Source organism: Lagopus leucura, unplaced genomic scaffold (genome assembly GCF_019238085.1).
Source record: "Lagopus leucura isolate 7727_CA_CO unplaced genomic scaffold, USGS_WTPT01 Super-Scaffold_73, whole genome shotgun sequence".
NCBI lineage: Eukaryota > Metazoa > Chordata > Aves > Galliformes > Phasianidae > Lagopus > Lagopus leucura.
Window position 1 is genome coordinate 59655251 of NW_024962252.1, and position 18715 is coordinate 59673965.

An 18715-nucleotide genomic window follows, 5' to 3' on the forward strand; every position below is an offset into this window, starting at 1 on the left:
CCCTAATGATCAGAGAAGGAAGCTTAAAAAGCTAGCCTTGTTTATCCTTGCAGTAGTAAGGAAAGAGGGGAATATAACTCTTCTCGGTAAATAAATTTGGTCTACAGAGTAACCATCAGAGGTTGAGGAAGATTTGGGAAAACGTCATCTACTGATATAACTATCAAATACATTTGAAGGAACTAAAATAGTTTGCTGACCAATGAGATATTTGGAACAGTGCTCTACTAAAAGTAGTAAGTTTAAAAATAAGCTATGTTTGAGTTGGAACATCACATTTATGAGGTTTTACACTCTGTTTGCAAGTAATTGAGGAGTAGATTCGTTGGAGGAAAAAAAAAAAAAAATAAGCCTTTGTTTAGATGTTACCAAAATGGAAATCTACAAGCCTTCTCTCCTCCTGTACCTCATGTTTTATTGGGTGTGTTTCCATTACTGACAATTCAACTTTTGAACCAGAACTTAAAAGATAGTTGTCTTTCACACTCTACTGTTTAGGGTATTTTCTAGCACCCTGCTTGAAAAATGACATACATCATAATTTGGTTCACATATAAGCCATTGAAATCTTCAAAATATGTTTATTTTAGCTTCAAAGGTACCTTGAAGATTTCAAAACAAGTAAAGAAAAAAAAAAGTAATCCTCTTGCGTAGTTTACGATGGCTCAACGTCAGTTCACCAATACCAATGAGTTAAGTCTATACCTCATCCTTGTGATAGTTTTCTTCCTCATATTTAATGCTTCAAGCATCGAGTGCAATTACATTTGACAAGAGATTACATAGTAATTTATCTGTTAATATTACTTACATTTTCTCCTTTATTTCAGGTTTTTATTAACTTTTAAATTTATTAGGGTATGTTTGTTCTGATTATTCTTATGTTAAGAAATTCGTCAAATTAACATTGTAGGATTAGACTTATAGATTTGTCCAGCATGTGTATGACATTTCTGGAAAGTAGTGGTTTGTTTTTTCAGTTTAGTCACTGTCCAGTTCCAACTCACAAGGGTGTGAGACCTCTTATCTATACAATAAGTTACTGCTGGACACTGGGTGCCTTATGTATACAATGAACAGAAGTGGGAGGGACCATTTCTGCAGGATAGTAGGCTAGAAAATGACTCCAGGCATTGTGTACAACCTACTGTTCTGTGAATGAAATAATAATTTTAGACTTTGGCTAGAATAGGTAGTTGGTTAAATTACTCTTACTCAAAATAGTTAATGTTGGCAGTTGCAAAGAGTGTTTCAAACTGAACTTTTTAAAGATCAACTTAAGACCTAGTCATCAACATCTATCATGCTTGTTTTAGCTTGCATAGTGCCTTTCATTATGGCTGGTCTCTCAATTGTTATTGTCTCTGCAGAGTTAGGCTTTCAGTGGGCAATTTATTTGATCAGAGTAGTCATCTTAATACCCTCTTTTGTTTGAATGTTCTAGAATTCTGTGCTTTATGTGCATAAATATCTTTATTTCCTGGACTGCAAAAATATCTGGGTGTGTGGCTCCAATTGGTCATGTATTATAACTTTTAACTTGTTTTGTCAGTTTGTGTATGCTTCCTATTCCTGGTTTTTCTCAGTATTTCTACATATTTTGTATAGTGTCTCTTGCAGTACTAAAAATACAGTAGAATTGTGTTCAAGCATAATGGAAGTTAGATGTGGGGCAGAGAGATTTGTGGAATACACTGTTTTTAATTGGATCTTGTTCAATCAGTTCTCTCAAACATTTATTAGAATGGTTTATTAGAAAACTAATACAGAGAAGAGGAAGCTCCTCAGAATGATATTTGCTGCTGCTGTGAGTGGTCAGGTATAGTTGGGTACACTACAGAACTTGCTGATAGCTTTTCTTGTGAATTAACATCTTCTGTGCTTTAACTAGGATTGGAGAATTAAATAAACACAGAAATGCACTCACAAGAGTTGAGGTAGAGAAGTGTTTAAAGTACATTTGTTATTTATTTCTAGAATTATTTTGTCCACAAGCCTTGCAGGTGCATATTAATTACAAAAAGTCATTTAAATAAGAACATGAACTATTCATTTTTTTAAGAGGTAGAACATTTTAAAGTGTACTTCATTTGTCAAGGCAAATTGTTAGTGCGATGTTACATTTATAGTGTTCACTTCTTACTTGAACAAGATTATTTTTTCTATGCATTTGCACCTTGTATTGTCAGACCAGTTGGCCTATTTCCATGATTATGGTTGAGAGGAAGATTGTACACAAATTCCATCCAGCTTAAGGAGTAAAGTTTCTATTTAGATCGTTTTCTTCAGTGTTCTGTATCGTAGGAACCTGATGCTTACCTATCTTAGTTTTGTGCATTTGAATTTATAGTAAAAGACAAATGCTACCTCAATAAAAATGCATGCATGGCAGGTTCTGTTTGGCTAGTAGGTATTCATTTGGTTGGTATATGTATCTACTCTATATATTTAGTCTCTGCTGTGTTTTAAAGCTGTGAAGAGCAGTAGTTGGACTTGGTTGCTTCATTACAATTACTTTAGCAAAATATTTATGCACAGCTCTTAAACTGTTAGGGTGGTTTTTTCCTTATTAAGAAGAGTTTAATAGTGTAATTCTTTGAAGGTTGGGATTTCTTTTGGAACTTGCTGACCTTACTTTAAACTGTGCATAGGTTTCCTTAAAATATTGTGTATGGAAATAAAAGGTATTTCTGGTTGATATAACCTCAGTTCTCTTTTTGTACCTTACTCGCGTTTATGTTAATTATCTCTTATTCTATAACATAATATCCCCAAAGCTTCTCATCTTCCAGGAAGGCTCATTGTTGTGTATATTCATCCACCCAACATTTAGGTTTTTAAGGTGCTTTGGTTTGTTGATAGCTCCCCCTCTTGCCCTCAGAGGCTTCTGTTTCTTTACAGTGCTGACATATGCTTGAGAAGTACACTTTAGGTGTGTGATTTTTAAACAATCAGAACATATCTGAAAAAGTCAGGTTTGCCCTAAGCGTAAAGTTTGAGCTGGTGTATCAAAGGATACTGAGAGATTTATCTTGTTAGTGTTAGAGAGACTGCTCTGGGAAGATCAGTGGAATTGACTGAAAATTGTCTTAAATATGTAGCAGTTTCTCAGGATATTGTGATTTGCTTTTTTTCACCACCAAATGCATGTGATCTCAAAAAGTAAATGCTTCATGAAATAGCTCTGTCTTGCTGCAGATTTTATCATGATTACTGATAGTGACAAATCAATTGCCGTTTAATGTCTTCAGTACTGATGGTAAGAAATATATTACTTGAATTAGCATATTGAACTTCCAGAGCTTTTTAATTTTACAGTTTGAATTGACTGTATTTGGTCACTTTCTTTTTTTAAAGTGATGTCTCGAAAATAAGACTTTTTTTGTTTTTTTTTTTTTCCTCCCTTCCACAAGTGTAAATTCTTGTCCTTGAGACCTGGAAGGCTTGTCAGCCTTTCTGAAGGATTTCCTGTTTTTACAAGCTAATAGTGGATGCAGAAGTTGAACAGGAGAGAGACTGGAAATCTGGCTTTGTAACGTATGTAGGGCTGGAAATGTGAGCTACTGCTAATGGATTAGTTAGCATATGGACCTGAAGAAGGTTGCAAAGCTTTATGGTAACTTCTAAATCAACTTCTTTTTCCTGCTGGAAGCAGGGAGTGGTTCCTCTTCTGTTGCTTTGAAAATGAGCTGCATGGTCTCCTTTGACAAACAGAATGTCATGCCTGTTTTTCTCCTTCCTTTTAAAAGCTCCTTGATAAAAAAGGAGAAGCTAGTTAGAGATGTATCTTGAATGAATTTTGAATTGTTAATGTGCTGCTGCTTAGTTAGCAGAAAATCTTTGGGACAGTGGTTTCAATATTATTTGATAGGTATATGTGGAGGAATTGTTGTAACTGTAATGCTAGCCTTACCTGCTCTTGTGTGCTGCTTCATGCTGACTGAAGTACATGATTCTATGGTGCAGATGTGATGAGACTTGTATCTTTAAACGCTCCCGACCAGTTGGCCTTTCTAAGACGTTACAGGCCCTTTTCAGTTTTGCCTTTGTCTGTAATACCTTCTGACAGATAGAGCTGAGTTGAAGTTTGGAGTTATCATACTGTTAGCAGAAGCCATTTTGAGGAAGAACCTAAAGTGCTAAAGGAGATACTCAGAGGTTTGTAATTGGATGTACGTTATGCATTTTCGACCCATGCTTCTGAATCTCAACTTGGATTTTGCAAACTGTTGTAGATTCTGGCAGTTGTACATGCACATTGTGCACTTTTGTAACAGCCTTTCCAGAGGGTGAATGGAATTGTTCAATTTCTGATTTGAAATATGGTCAACAGCAAGAAACTTTTTTTTAATGCTATTTGGACAAGAGCAAATAGACATCAAAAGCTACAAGGCTTTTTTCTTTGTCTTATGGTTAAAGTATATCACTTGATATCACAGAATCACATCTTGTAGTAGAATAATACAAAGGCTGCTAACTATGTAACCCAACTGTTTTTTTATTTTGAGGGGGGCTTGCTTTTATAGATATTTTGATTAAATAATTTAAAGTTACTTTGTTGAAATAGTATTTTCATGGCATGAATTTCTGGACACGTGAAAGGTATGTTTATGTTTAGGAAAGTTAAATAATTTGCCACTCTTTTCTGATATGTTATGAAATTCCTGAGTTTTTCAGCAAAATAATACTGTAAGTCTGTTGTTCTACTGTTTGGTGCTTTACCTTTTATTTTATTTTTTGAATTGTCAGAGTGCTATTTTTGAAGAAAAATATGATAATTACTAATTTAAATAATACCACTTCAAGATTTTCTGATTTGGAAGCATGTAATCTCTGTTTCCTCTCGCCTCAACAAATTTATTTTTGAAACTTAGAATTATAAAACAAAATAATTTAACGTAAAATCTACTGTGTGAAATTGATGTAAAACTTTGCATCTAAAATTCTAGTAATTGGTAAGATGAAATGAAGTGATTGAAGTGATTCCTGAGAATCTTTCCTCAGCGTTTAGTTAAGTATGACCTCAAAAGTCTTTCTGCTTGGTCAGCTCTTTCTTTTTGGGGAGTAAAAATAAAGACTACATTTATTTAAAAGGAAAAAAAAGCAAAACAACAACAAAACAAAAACAAAGAGTGGTGGGGAATGATGTCTACTAAGTATAAGAATTTTCATTTCTGCAAAGTATTTGTAATAACAGTATCACCATCTGGAATGGTGTTCCAATTTAAGCATATCTTTCTCACTTCTAATTACTGAGAATAGGAAGCAGTGTACAGCAAAATTGCCAACTTAAGTGCCTTGGGTAATGTCACACGTAGTCACATCTAATTAAAAGGTGTTATTATGGAAATGAGTTGTTGGACTGTATATCCTAAGGATCCTTTGTTACTGGAATATGAGTTTAATGATGTAGACTTGGAGGCTTGGAGGGCACTGCTGGAACCTACAATTAGGTTTTGGAGACCAGCTTACCCAGAGCACAACTTGTGAATTCTCTGGATAAATGTGTCACAATTCCCAAGTAGAGCATGGAATCGAACAATTTTTACTCATCTCCTGGCATTACTGAAACTGATGTCTTCTCGTTGTTCTGAAAACCTCATCTTAGTGAATAGGATGAAACAGATTATTCACTATCTTCCTTAAGCATGCCTACTATTAGATTGTTCATGGGATCTGGTTTCCTGAATGACTTTCTGTTAACAATCTTTCAATTACTGTTTAAAGGGTTTTATGACTACTTAAAGGCGGAAACTACCAAACTGTACTGTGAGCCTTTAAATCATTGCAAATGGCCCTCTAATGATAACAGAAATTTCTATTTTAAAAGCATGAAATTGTTAATTTGTCTATCTTTACAGCTTTCTCACTTATGTTGATAATTCTAAGCAATTTAAAATCCAATTATTTCCAAAATATGACAGTAATTAGATTAGTGTTTTTACATGCACAGAACATGTAGCATAAAATATGTTTTGAGGGATATTATTTTATACTCTTTTGGAATGAAAGTGAAACAACCCTATGAAGATTATTATTTTTAAACTTGTAGCATGAAGAGAGGGGTTAATGTTTTGGGTGATCTTAGATGTGCAAAAGCACATTTAAAAGCAAATGTGACTAGTGCATGTTTTGTATTGGTACGTATGGAAAGCATTGAGAAAAAAGAAGCAAAATATAATACAAACAGTACAAACAGATGAACTTTACCATTAGGTGATGATAGACTAGTTTTAATTAAATATACTAAAAGAACAAATTGATGTTTCTCTAAAGATCTAAAGGTAATATATGTCAACAGTTACCCAACTTAGAAACAGTAAAACTGAGATCAGGAGCTGAAAATAAAAAAATGTTTTTCACCTTGACTGTGTTTGACATGTCATGGCTTTTGTCTCTGATAACTGATAAGGTCTGTGCTTTGTTGTTGTGTGTTCTTGTACTCATAGCTGCTGATCCAGCCAGCGTTGTTGTCAGCTTGGTGAGGAATGTCAGTGGACTGGAGTGAAAGGGACATTAAGTGGCTGACACTGAGGGATGGCAGTAAATGAGATGAGAGCTAAATATATAGGATTGTGACATTCTAGCAGCTGGCTAAAGTCCTACTGTTTCCTGCTTGGGTATACTAGCCTTAAAAAGGAAGAGAATGCATTGTAGCACTAGGAAGAAAACAGCTGGTGGCTTATCAGTCAACCCTAATGACAGAGAAGGTTAAAGAGTTTGGAAGGAGAAACTTTGAAAGAGTACTTTTATTAGGTACATAAACTGTAAATTCTTAATTTTAAAGAAACTATTTTATGAAGTTTCACTAAAGCTTTTCAGCATGCCATGACTCACCAAGTACAGAAATAAATGAGTGCTACTTCATTTCCATCCAAAAAAAGTAATTTAAAAAGTTGATCTACTTTTGTGTCAAGCTGTGTGTTAGGTCATATCACAATAACGTTCTTGTGACCCTTCCTTGCTCCCTAGTGGAATTCGTAGGTGCATGTTAATACTTGATATCTTTAATTTAAAATTAGAAAAAAACCTCTTTGTAATAGATAAAAACAAATGTTCTCAAGTGGTGCAAACTTTGTATGTTCTAATTCTACTCCTTTTATTAATGATATAGAAAAGTATCATAATGTGAATTATTATATACGAACAAAATGAAAGCTGATGTTTGGAAAAATCACTGCTCAATTGCATAGAAGGCTCTCTTCTTTGATATGCAACTATAATTCTATGAGGGCGCTGCCTTCTGATTGATAGAGTTTTGAAGCTGATAATTTTCTCTATCAGGCAGTGTTATTTTTATTGTTCTGTTTATTGTTCTTCATATCTGTTGTAGTTTCTGTTGGAATAAATAGGAGGCATTACTTTTGGAGCAACTTACATACCTTTATTAATTTTGTGTGCAAAATAAAAATGTTAAGCTAGAAATGTGACTAACACTTCAGCTGGAAGATAAATCTTGCTTATTTTTTGTTGCTGCTTTATGCTTCAGTTTCTACTGTTTTTTTTTGTTTTTGTTGGGTTTTTTTTTTGCTCATGAATTCTTCAGTTTCTGAACCCAAACTAAATCATCTGTTCTGGTTTATAGCTGTCAACTGCCTCAAAGAAATGAAGACCTAAGCCTAATTTTTGGCTTTTCAGCAGATCAGTTCTTGCTGAACAGGCCTCCCTTGTCCCCTTTTATATCTGAGATAGGTGCGTGTGCTGGTTGGGCATCCTTGAAGCAGCCCTCTGCTGGGGGTGGTGTGGAGGGTTGCAGAGCTTTCTCTGAGAGAAACTATGGTCTAAATAGAGTGAAATAGTGCTCACTTTCTTGGGAATGGTGTTTCCTTGCCATAATGTTCTTCAGCATATACAGATTCAGAGGAGGTTTAGGTTGGACACAAGGAAGAACTTTTTCTCTCAGAGAGTGGTCAGGCACTGGAATGGCTGCCCAGAGAGGTGGTGGAGTCACCATCCTTGGCAGTGTTCAAGAGGCGTCTGGATGACGTGCTGCGTGATATGGTTTAGTACTAGCAGTGGCAGTGGTGATGAGGAGACGGTTGGACTGGATGGTCTTATAGGTCGTTTCCAAACTTGTGATACTATGATTCTATGATTCCTTGTCCAGCATTGTAACCTGTCACAATGTGGTGAGATCAGGAAATCCCAAATCTTGTCTCCTTAGGAGGAGCTCATCCCCTTAAAGCTTGTTTTGGTGGCTTGTGGAAGAGAGGTGTAGCTGCTTGAATGCTTTTTTAGAAAATATGAATAATGACAGATGGGTCTCATTTGTCTTAATGTTAACAGCTATTTTTCTCTATGATCAGGAGCGGCTTCTCCTAAGTGTTTTTTTCACCAATTAAAGATGGTCTTGCATTAAATTAATGCAATCATTTGTGCTTATGTTTTCTACAGAGTGCTTAAATTGGTATGTGAAAGTTCAGATCGACTATGTTGTTGGCGCACAAGATAGAGTTTTTAGACCTTGTGTAAAAGAGATCATAGAGATTTGAGCTTCTTTGCTGAGGGAATTTGATGTGTTGTGTTTAGTCAGATTTTACTTTTTAGTGTATCCCTATACAGAAAGATTTACTGAAATGGAGCTAGGTTGAGATTTGAAAATCTTCTCTTGCGTTGGTGTGTGATACCCTTCTTCAGCTGCTGGTTACATTCCAAATTAGCACAGTAGCTCTTCTGGATCTCAGGTGATACTTGTGTTGATCTAACAACTTTACATTCAAAACTATGTGACGTATACAAGACCACCACCGCAGACATTAGCAAAATGTAGCAGATTTAATAAATAAACCTTTATCCCCTTCTGCTTATGTAATGCAGGTAAGGCTATTTATAATACTAGCTTTCTTTCTGTGTGATTATTTAATTCTGTACAGTAAAACTAGGAACAGTTTTATTGTTAGCGTTACTGGTCAGAAATTTAAGAGTTACTCTTAATTCTCTCAAACTTTCTAGTCTGTTTATCAGACTTTCGCTGCTTCTATTTAAAGCAGCTTAAGGAGTTGAACTTCTGTGATGCTGTGAAACTTCTTGAGTACTTGACAAGATAAGCATATTTTTCCATCTTTTCTTACTTCAGGAACTTGTATACATTGCATTACAAAAGCAGGTGGAATTTTCTATACGGATGAGCTAAAAGTAGATTTTCTGTTTATATTGTGATTGGAAGTGTGGATGAAAATTACAGTGGTATGATAGATACCAAAATAAATATAACTTGAATATTTTGGTTTTGTATGTGCACTCTGAGTTCTTGTGGCTGTATTTTGATAATGGGTCCTGACAGATACTGAGCTCCAGCAGATAACAAAGGAAACTATATGTTGACAACACCAACTATCATAGAATCATATAGAATGGTCTGGGTTGAAAAGGATCATCTAGTTTTAACCCCCCTGCTTTGTTGCAGGGTCAACAACCACCAGACCAGGCTGTTCAGAGCCACATCCAGAGTGCTCCAGGGATGGGGCATCCACAACTTCCTTGGGCAACCTGTTCCAGTCTTTCTAATATCTAACCTAAACCTCCCCTGCCCCAGTTTGAAACCATTCCCCCTTGTCCTATCACAATCCACCCTTATAAACAGCCATTCCCCTTCCTGTTTATATGCTCCCTTCGAGTACTGGAAGGCCATAATGAGGTCTTTCCGGAGCCTTCTCTTCTCCAAGCTAAACAAGTCCAGTCCCCTCAGACTTTCCTCTTAGGGAGAGGTGCTCCAGCCCTCTGATCATTTTAGTGGCCCTCCTCTGGACCCGTTCCAAGAGCTCCATGTCTTTCATGCATGGGGGGCCCCAGGCGTGGAGGCAGTACTGCAGATGGGGCCTCACAAGAGCTGAGTACAAGGGGACAATCACCTCCTTCTCCCTGCTGCCCACCCCTTTTTTTTAATGCAGCCCAGACACAGTTAGCATTCCAGGCTGCAAGCTCATGCTCATGCTCAAGCTCACACTGCTGGCTCATGTCCAGCTTCGCATCCACCATGACCCCCAAGTCCTTCTCTGCAAGGCTGCTCTCAAGGAGAACTTCCTCCAGTTTGTGTAAGTACCTGGGATTGCCCCGACCCAAGTGCAGCACCCTCTAATTGGCCTTATTGAACCTCATTAGGTTTTCCTGGGTCCACTTCTCCAGCCTGTCTAGGTCCCTCTGGGTGGCTTCCCTTCCTTCCCTGTATCGACTGCACCACTCAGCTTGGTGTCATCCGCAAACTTGCTGAGGGTGCACTCGATGCCATCATCTGTGTCATTGATGAAGATGTTGAAGAGCATTGGTCCCAAAACTGACACCTGAGGGACACCACTTGTGACCTAGTTGTAATACATTCAGTTAACTGGGCCTTGCTACTGCTGAGGTTTTTCTGTCGCGTGACTTTCTGTGCTAAAAGTAGTGTTTAAATATATTTCGAAGTGTTAGAGTAATATTTTTAAAAAAATCTGAATAAAACAACATCTAGTATGCGTACTTGATAGCTTATTCAGAGGTTCTTTTATAAATTTAAGAATTTGGAGAAAAACAGTATTGTTTTCAAAATTAATCTGTTTTCTGGGACTTTATTTTTCTTCCTTCAATAAAGAAAGCTTTATTGCCACTATTAGAATGACCTGGAAAGTTAGCCTGATTTTATTTATTACTATTTTTAATGGATCTGATCCATTATATTTACGTGGGGGGTTGTAAAGCTATTTGTCAGTTAAATAAGCTCCCAAAGCCTTCAGCACAGGGGTTACTAGAGGTGAATAGTGTGGATTTAAAGGATTTAGTAATTCATTCTAAATCCCAGCTATACTTTAAAAGGCATTTTTATTTTTTTGCTTTTTTTTTTTTTTTTTCCTTAAGCATTTAAAGCACTAGGATGCCTTCTGCTATATGAAAATAATATTCTGTTGAACTCATGGGGATGATCTGGTTTGTCTAGATTACAGCTGCAGTGATCAGAGAGATTTAGATTCATTCTTTGGAATGATCAGCAGTGGCTTTTAGTCTCGTTGATCACACATGAATGTAAACTATCTGATATACCAATCTTGTCAATAACTGACAAGTCAATCCCAGCAATAAAATTAATCTTTAAGAATTGTGCCATCTTTAAATGGAATACTTGGATATTTTTATTTTAAGGTGGCTGTTTTTATGCTGTTTTGCTATCTTGAGGTCTTAATTTTTGTGGTACTTTGTAAAAGACTTGTTTTCATTATTGCAATCAACATAGTAATTAAAACTTGTCACCCAATTAAAACAACTTCAATTTTATACATGAAATTACATTACTTATTTTTACCTAGCTTCCATAACATAAGTTGAATCAATCTTTAACTGGTGAAATAATACTGTGTTGCAGGAATATACATACTATCATAGAGAATTTCATAATGACCCCAAAAGGCTCCGATATACCTTTTGAAAAATTTGGTACTTTTAGGATGTTTTTTTAACTACTGTTTACATTATTAAAAAAAAAAAAATAAAATATATAAAAAAAAACCTAAATATAAAAAAAACCCTGATTTTTAGTACTTAAAAATTCCTTGAATGTTTGTCTTATTCTGCCATCTTCAATTTTTTCAGAGAGCTTTGCTTATGAGAAGCACGGTTATAAATGCACGTTGCTCAAGATGAATCACAATGTTTGTTACCGTAATCCATCCTTGAAGTCATGTGAGCATGTATTGCTCATGTCCAAGAGGGAGGGCTCTGGATGCTAATAAGTAACAGACTTGAAAATACTGAACATTACCTTTGTTCTTCATGTTCAAAAGCACTGCATTTTAGTAATATATTACAATGATGTTCATATCCTTTACTTTTGCATTAAAAATATGTTGCTTAAACATGCTTTCAATCTTGACTAAGCTTGTCTTACTCCTACAATAATTATCAGGTCTTGCCTGTAACAAGATGAGTCCTCGCTTAGCTTTGATGGTAGTGTTAGAATGGTGTGGGTCAGATATACCCAGCAGATGTAAATGGATATATCTGGCATAAGCAGATTATACATGTCATTCACTACATATGTACTTTGGCATTTACTTGGTTATTTTGCTTAGAAAACTTATTTGATAAAGGGATGAAGGGAATGTTTCTTGGGCGTTGTTGTCTGCAGCCTGTCTTCTGTTAGCAGTAGGTGTTTCTGGAAGAGATTTCAGGATACAAGTTCACTTTTCATCAACAGCTTAAAAACTACATTAAGGTTAGTTTGTATTAAAAAAAAAAAAATTAGATATGTTATTAGTACTGTGTTCATTGTGTTGATGATGTTAATACCATCTAGTCAGCCTCCTCTTCCTGTATAATATCATCAGAGATTGGATCTCTTAAATACAATTGCCAAATTCCACTGGGGCATATTTAATCCTCAAAATACATGCTAATGCAATTAATGAAAGATTTTGCAATCTCGGAAATATTTCTGAAACACACTTTTTCTGTTTGTTTTTTTGAATATGAACTAATGACACATCTGTGTATGGAAACTTCCATTCTTTGTTTTCAGTGAATCTAGTGTCATCATTGGATAAGCTGCAAACGTGATACAGTTGTTCTTATTTAGTAGTAGTTCTTGTTACTACTTTCTTTTGATCACTTTAGCAATGAGTGTGGAGTTAAATCGCCACAGATAGTTAGGAAGACATGAAATGTCTGAGTCTTTCTGTGCAGAGGAAAGACACTTTCTTAACCAGCGACTGTCAAAAATGTAGCTGTATAATCTGTGGGGATGAGGTGGCATCCATAACTTGGAGTATTTTGATATAATATTTTTTCTGAAAGAAAAAAAAATAGGGATGTAAATACGAACTAAAAGGCTTTGAATTCTTTTGTGGTTATTTTGAATATAGAAATTTCTTAGCTATAACATTAGTACTCCTTAAAGTCTCTGTATGAGTGTGTGTAAATATCTAAATTTATACCACTACAGCTTATATATTGTCAGTAAAAACTTGTGATAAAGTTGTCATTTTGAGAATGGGTATTTGCTTATGGTTAACTGAACAAACACTGGAAAATACTGTAATGAGAAAGCACATTGTAGAGTAGAATAAACTGCACATTTATGTTTTCCTACTGTCCTATATAGCATTTAATATTTTCTGACAAGAGATCTCTGAGCAACAGGTAATGCCGTGTGTCCTGTTTTCTTCATTAAACATACTACAGAGCTGAAAGTGTAAAATCTTACCTTTTTAAAATTTGTTATGCTGTTGTTTCCCAATACTTCAAGTATTTTACATAGTTACAGTTTACCTAGTTACATGGCTGTTAAGATTTAAAAAAAAATATATATATATATATATTCTATGATTATCTAAAAATGTAATGGAAGCAATATAAGCTATCTTCAAATTATGCAAAAACAGCTGTCATAGTGCTGTCACAGTGCTGTCATGACTTAGAGCATTTCCATTTCTTAGAAGTTTTTTTGTCAGTATGGTGCTATTTTTTTAAATTGGAAATAATACAGTGGGAGAGCTATACATATGAATCTGTCTCAATTAAATGCATACACTACTTTTCTTCAGTAAAACCATACATACAAATAAGTACTCAAGAATAATTAAATTGTAACTTTGTTTTCTTAGTTAATGTCAGCATAGAACATCTTCTATTGTGAAGTACTACTATATTTTACTTAGAAGAATATTTAGGCTAAATGCAAAATGTTCATACTCAGCGTGTTTGTAGCACAATAAACTTGCTAAGGCATTTTTCATTTTGCTTAAAATTGGAATAGACTTTAACATCTCTGTAAATGCCACGTATAGTAAATCATGGAACACTTGCAGTAATAAAATGGTAGAATAATTTAGTCTTTAATTGAGCGAATTAATTCTCTAACCAAATGCATGTTCATATGATATCTTTCTTGTGAGATTTGGCTATTTTGATCAATTTTTTTTCAAATTATTTTCTAAAAATAAAGACTTTTTTTTTTAGATAAACGAGATCTTCATATCTTACTTTCAGGTGTGATGGGAAAATACAGAATACAAAAAGTACGGATGAAATATAATACTTCCGAATTCCTCCAAATTCTTCAGGTTTTAACTTGTATGGGAAGTTTCTAAAGAATTGCATTCTTGTACGCTGTTAGAATAAGTCATGCGTCTGTGAAACCTTTTATTAATCTGCAGCTTCGAATTTTAGCATAGTTAGTTCTTGTTTTCCTTTTGTTCTGGATGTAGAATCTGATGAGGCATGGAAGCAATGTAAAAGTGAAAGCTATTGGTTTTCCTGGGTAATAGAGGGTTAGAGAGTTTCTGATTCAGTCAACTTGTTAGATAGGGCTGAAATTTTGTCAGCTTCTGGGAGTGTCTGTTGCTGCACAGCGATCATTAAGATCCTGGACTAGGTACAAACATTTGGAGAAGAAAGCTGCTCTAAATCCTGATGTGTTTGATTCTGCATGAATATGTAGTAATGCATAGGATACTTTCGTGCTTATACATGTCACAGACTTGGAATTCTAGTATGGAGTACTGATATTGAGTTTGCATAGGAAGATTTGAGAGCACAATAAAAACAACTTTGTTCACCTCTTCAAAAACAAAACAAAAACACAGGAAAATGATTACAAAATACTGCAAGTAAAAGTGGTTATATAGAAGTTCAATATAGAGACTTGTCAAGAACAGAGAGACTAACTTCGTAAAGGAAAACAAAGTACTTGGTTGCTTGTTGCTTGGGTCTTGTTTATGTGAAAGCAGTTAATATTATCACGGGACAGATCTACTCCATTTTTTAACACACTTATTCTAACACACATTAACTGAATGCATTTGTAGTAGTGAAGTCTAGTCATCTTAAATTGATCAAAGCAGCTTGTGAATCGCTGATATTTACTTATTAATTCACTAGGAGTAAGGTGAACCCTGGAGGACTGGACAAGTCCAGCATGCGAATGAAGCTGTAGGAAATGATAGAGAAGTATTCTGAATTTAGACATCATGCAGTATTTGAATAACCAGTGTTCTTAAAGACAGATGTGTAGTTTGAAGATGGTGAAGAAGGAAGGTGGTGAGTAAAAATGCAGTTGGGTGAGAGATTGGGAAAAACTTGAGAAATCCTGAGTTAAAATGGGATTGAAACAGTTCTTTGATTTTGTCCAGTGTAACAATATTTACCATTATTTGGCAGGTAAGAGAAACAGTAGATGCAGATACAGTTGAATTCAGATAAGTCTTTTGATGCTAACTAAAAGGATTAATCTGTGCTGTTTTCTCAGTTGTGGTTTGGTTGTCTCTTATCTGTACTTAGTCACTTCAGAAATTTTGTTAATGCTTTTTCCTGTGGAGCTCTCGGCTAAAGTTCTGATATGACACTCTGAGGAATTAAATGTTGACAGTAAGCTGTTAGTACAAAAGACTTGGGAATCATTTGTTAAAATAACAACTTGCTTGAACTGTATTAGCAGATTAGTAGTGATGATAGAATCAACTGATGTTCGACCTCAAATGGAGTCTTGTTCCTTTTTTGGGAGTAACATTGTTAGTGGAGTAGAAAATACTCTTAGAAAATGTCATAAAAGCTACTTCTGAAGACAACTGAAATTCAAAACTAGTGTTCCTCATGTCATCAGTCTGGAATTCACTGTAAAAATGAAGATTAATGTGATGTTGGTTGGATACAAACCTGAGGGAAGTTGGCAAGACAAAAGTTGTGAAGAATGGCATTTGGAATCAACAAGTGTTGGGCCAATCACAAGAATTGAAATTTTCAGGGTTTGAGAAGGGCTTCTGGTCATCTGCGATGTGTTAGTAGAAATGTCATTTGTTAAATATGGTTGTTCTGAATAACGTAATTTTGTTGAGGTCTCAGCTGAAAGATTTTTTTGTCCAGGCAACCTGCTTCAAGAAAGCCAATTTTATCTGCCTTTTTAATGTAACTCTGTGTTTGTTAGCATGTTTTTTCATTTGTTTGCTTTGCTAAAGGAAATGTTAAGAAGTGGTGGTTTTGAAAATACTTCAATTTCTGTTGATGATGGGTGGCCAGTTGGCAGTGTGCTGGCCAGGTAGACCCCAGTCAAAAAGTATGGAAGAGCAAAATAATACTTTTTTTTTTTTTTCTGGATGCTTCTTAGCTGAAGGGAGCAAAGGAAGGCTAGTTCAAGAGATCTTTTGTGAAAGCCTTGTGGTGCCTTTATGAGGCTGAACATATGCCTGGCAACATACTAGTCCAACCACACAGATATTCTATGTGTGTCTGGTCACGCATTCAGAAACTGCTTCCAGGATATGATGCACGTTGTTAGCCTAATAAGGAGCATTATGTAAGAGTTCATTGCACTTATTGTAGTGGAAGCTAGGAGTGTCACTACCCTAGATTGTCAGATTAAATTTAAAAACCTATTTTTACTTGAAATCCTTATCTTCCACAGAAGGGATTGCCAAGGCATTTAACGTATAAAAGTTATACTTATCTCATTCTTTCACCTCGGGAATTTAGTGTGATGTTCTAAATTGATTTAAAAAAAAAAAAATAATAATAATATTTGTGATGTTTTAGAGATGGAAATAGATCTTTATATTCATTTTGTTTACTTTGTTTTATAGAAATACTTTTTTTCTTCCAGTTTAACTTTGTTGGAAGAATCCTTGGGCCCAGAGGACTAACAGCTAAACAGCTTGAGGCGGAAACAGGATGCAAGATAATGGTCCGAGGGAAGGGCTCAATGAGAGACAAAAAGAAGGTAAGCTCTTCAAAAGTCACAAAGTTTGATATGTGAGTTTTTTTCCTAACATGGGAGTGTGTTTTCCTTATTCACTTTGGGTTTTTGTTTGCATTTATTCAATGTGGTTCATTACTTAGTGGTTTTTACAGACTTACTAGTTAACATAATGTACTTTGAGGAAGTTAAATATGCATGCAACATAATGGTGCAACTGGGAGTCTAGCTGTTAAAGTATTCTTCAGTAATGACCAGTGTCAGATGTTTCATGAGGCAAAGTTAGAATTCAAGTTAAATATGTTTTTTAAGGAAGAGCTATTAATATTACAGGTGTCATTAAGTACTTTCTTATACTAGATTACCAAAGGAGTGATTAGTGCAAGTAGTGTGGATTAGAAAATACATTAAATGTGTTTATGGCAGTGGATTTTGTCTGAGCAAGCAAAGAAGCTACCAGATTTATGAATTTGTTTTGTATTAAAGTACAACTGGGATATATTTTGGGTTGTTCCTTGCTCTGTCCCGTAGTTTATGTAGGTGGCTGCAAAAGTAATGACTCCTCTTTATTTCCATGGAATCTACAACATTTGCGAAGAGTATAATGATGCTATTTGACAGAGCAAATTCTCAGCTGCAAAACAGTATTATTCAATATAGTCACCACCTTTAGCTATGAATTTTTGGCAGCAGTGAATGAGAGCCTGCATGCTGCACTCAAAACTATGCACCAGCAGAGGTGACCCACTGTTTCAGAGCTGCTTTGCTACGCACTGTTGCTAGGAAAATTTTGCCCATGCAGTCCATCTTTCATCAGCCTAAACAGATAAAAATCAGGAGACACCAAATCCAGACTATACGGTGGGTGTGGTAGGATGGTCCAGCCAAGATTGGCAGTGTGTTCCATGGTCTTCAGACTGGTATGAAGCCTGGCATTATCATGTTGCAAGAGAAAAATATTCTTCTCTGGTCTGAGTCTGAAAGTTTGAGCTTTCAGAATAGTCAGCATTGTGATGTAGCAGTAAGAGCTGATGGTTTGTCTGGGTTCTGGGAAATCAAAAAGGGTTGCCCCTTTTTTATCCCAAAAGGCAGCACACATCCATTTACCCATTTACCCATTGAGGGCTGTGTTTTGAACTTCTCATTGATGGAGAATTCACGTTGCCATTCAACAGACTGCCATTTTAACTCTGGCTTGTAGTGGTGACACCATGTCTTGTCCTTGGTAATGATGTGATCCCAGGAACTGTCACCTTCAGCTTCTTATTGGTTCAATAATCCCTGGCAAACTTGCATGTGATGTTCTTTCTGTTACTGTGTGAATATTTGTGAGATCCATCTGATGCAAACTGATGTTCTAGTATTGCCACCATCATTTCTAATGCATTGAAGCTGATATTGAGCTTCATACACAGTCCCCGTTTCATGATCTTCCAGTTCACATGGATGAGCTGGTGGAGATGCTCTTCATTTTATGGCGACAGCTGTGCATGGCCATCTGGAAAATGGTTTGTCTTTCATATTGCTTTTGCTGATGTGCACCACCCACCACCTCATTTGCTCACAGCCGCTGTTTGGTCTCCATAAACATTCAGCAAGGGTCGATGAATGTAAATTTGCAATTTTTTTTCCATGTGGAGGAATTCAACGATGCACCTTTACTTCATATGCACTTCAGTTTCAGATGCCATTTTGGCAGACTACCCCTCTGCTGCCATCTGATGAATGACAACAAAATGTGGTAGAGTATTGGTGGGAAGGTTCAACCTCTACTGCCATACCACCAACATTTACCTCTGTCATAAATAGGAAGCATTACTTTTGAAGCAGCCCTTCTATATCTGCTCTGTCCATGTGATTAGGGAGATTGTACTTTTCAGGATAGTCATCGTGACTGCTAAGTTATTGTGATGTTGGCTTCTGGAAGTTATTTCTATTTACAGTTTTATGTTGTAGCTATTTCTCCTTCGCTTTGGTTGTTTGTGCTGAAGTTGCCTCAGCATCACTAATTCAGTTTTGAGATACACAATTAGTAATATTCTTTTTCTATTTGTTCCAATAATA

At 35.7% G+C, this 18715-nt stretch overlaps 1 protein-coding gene across 3 annotated transcripts in view; it reads left to right on the forward strand.

Moving 5' to 3' along the window:
• Nucleotides 1-18715, forward strand: part of QKI (QKI, KH domain containing RNA binding) — a 135250-nt gene that overhangs the window by 36777 nt on the left and 79758 nt on the right. For all 3 annotated transcript variants that reach the window (XM_042879012.1, XM_042879021.1, XM_042879031.1), the window contains exon 3: nucleotides 16559-16675. In XM_042879012.1, the coding sequence (XP_042734946.1) occupies nucleotides 16559-16675 (117 nt within the window). The remainder of the gene's footprint in view (nucleotides 1-16558; nucleotides 16676-18715) is intronic.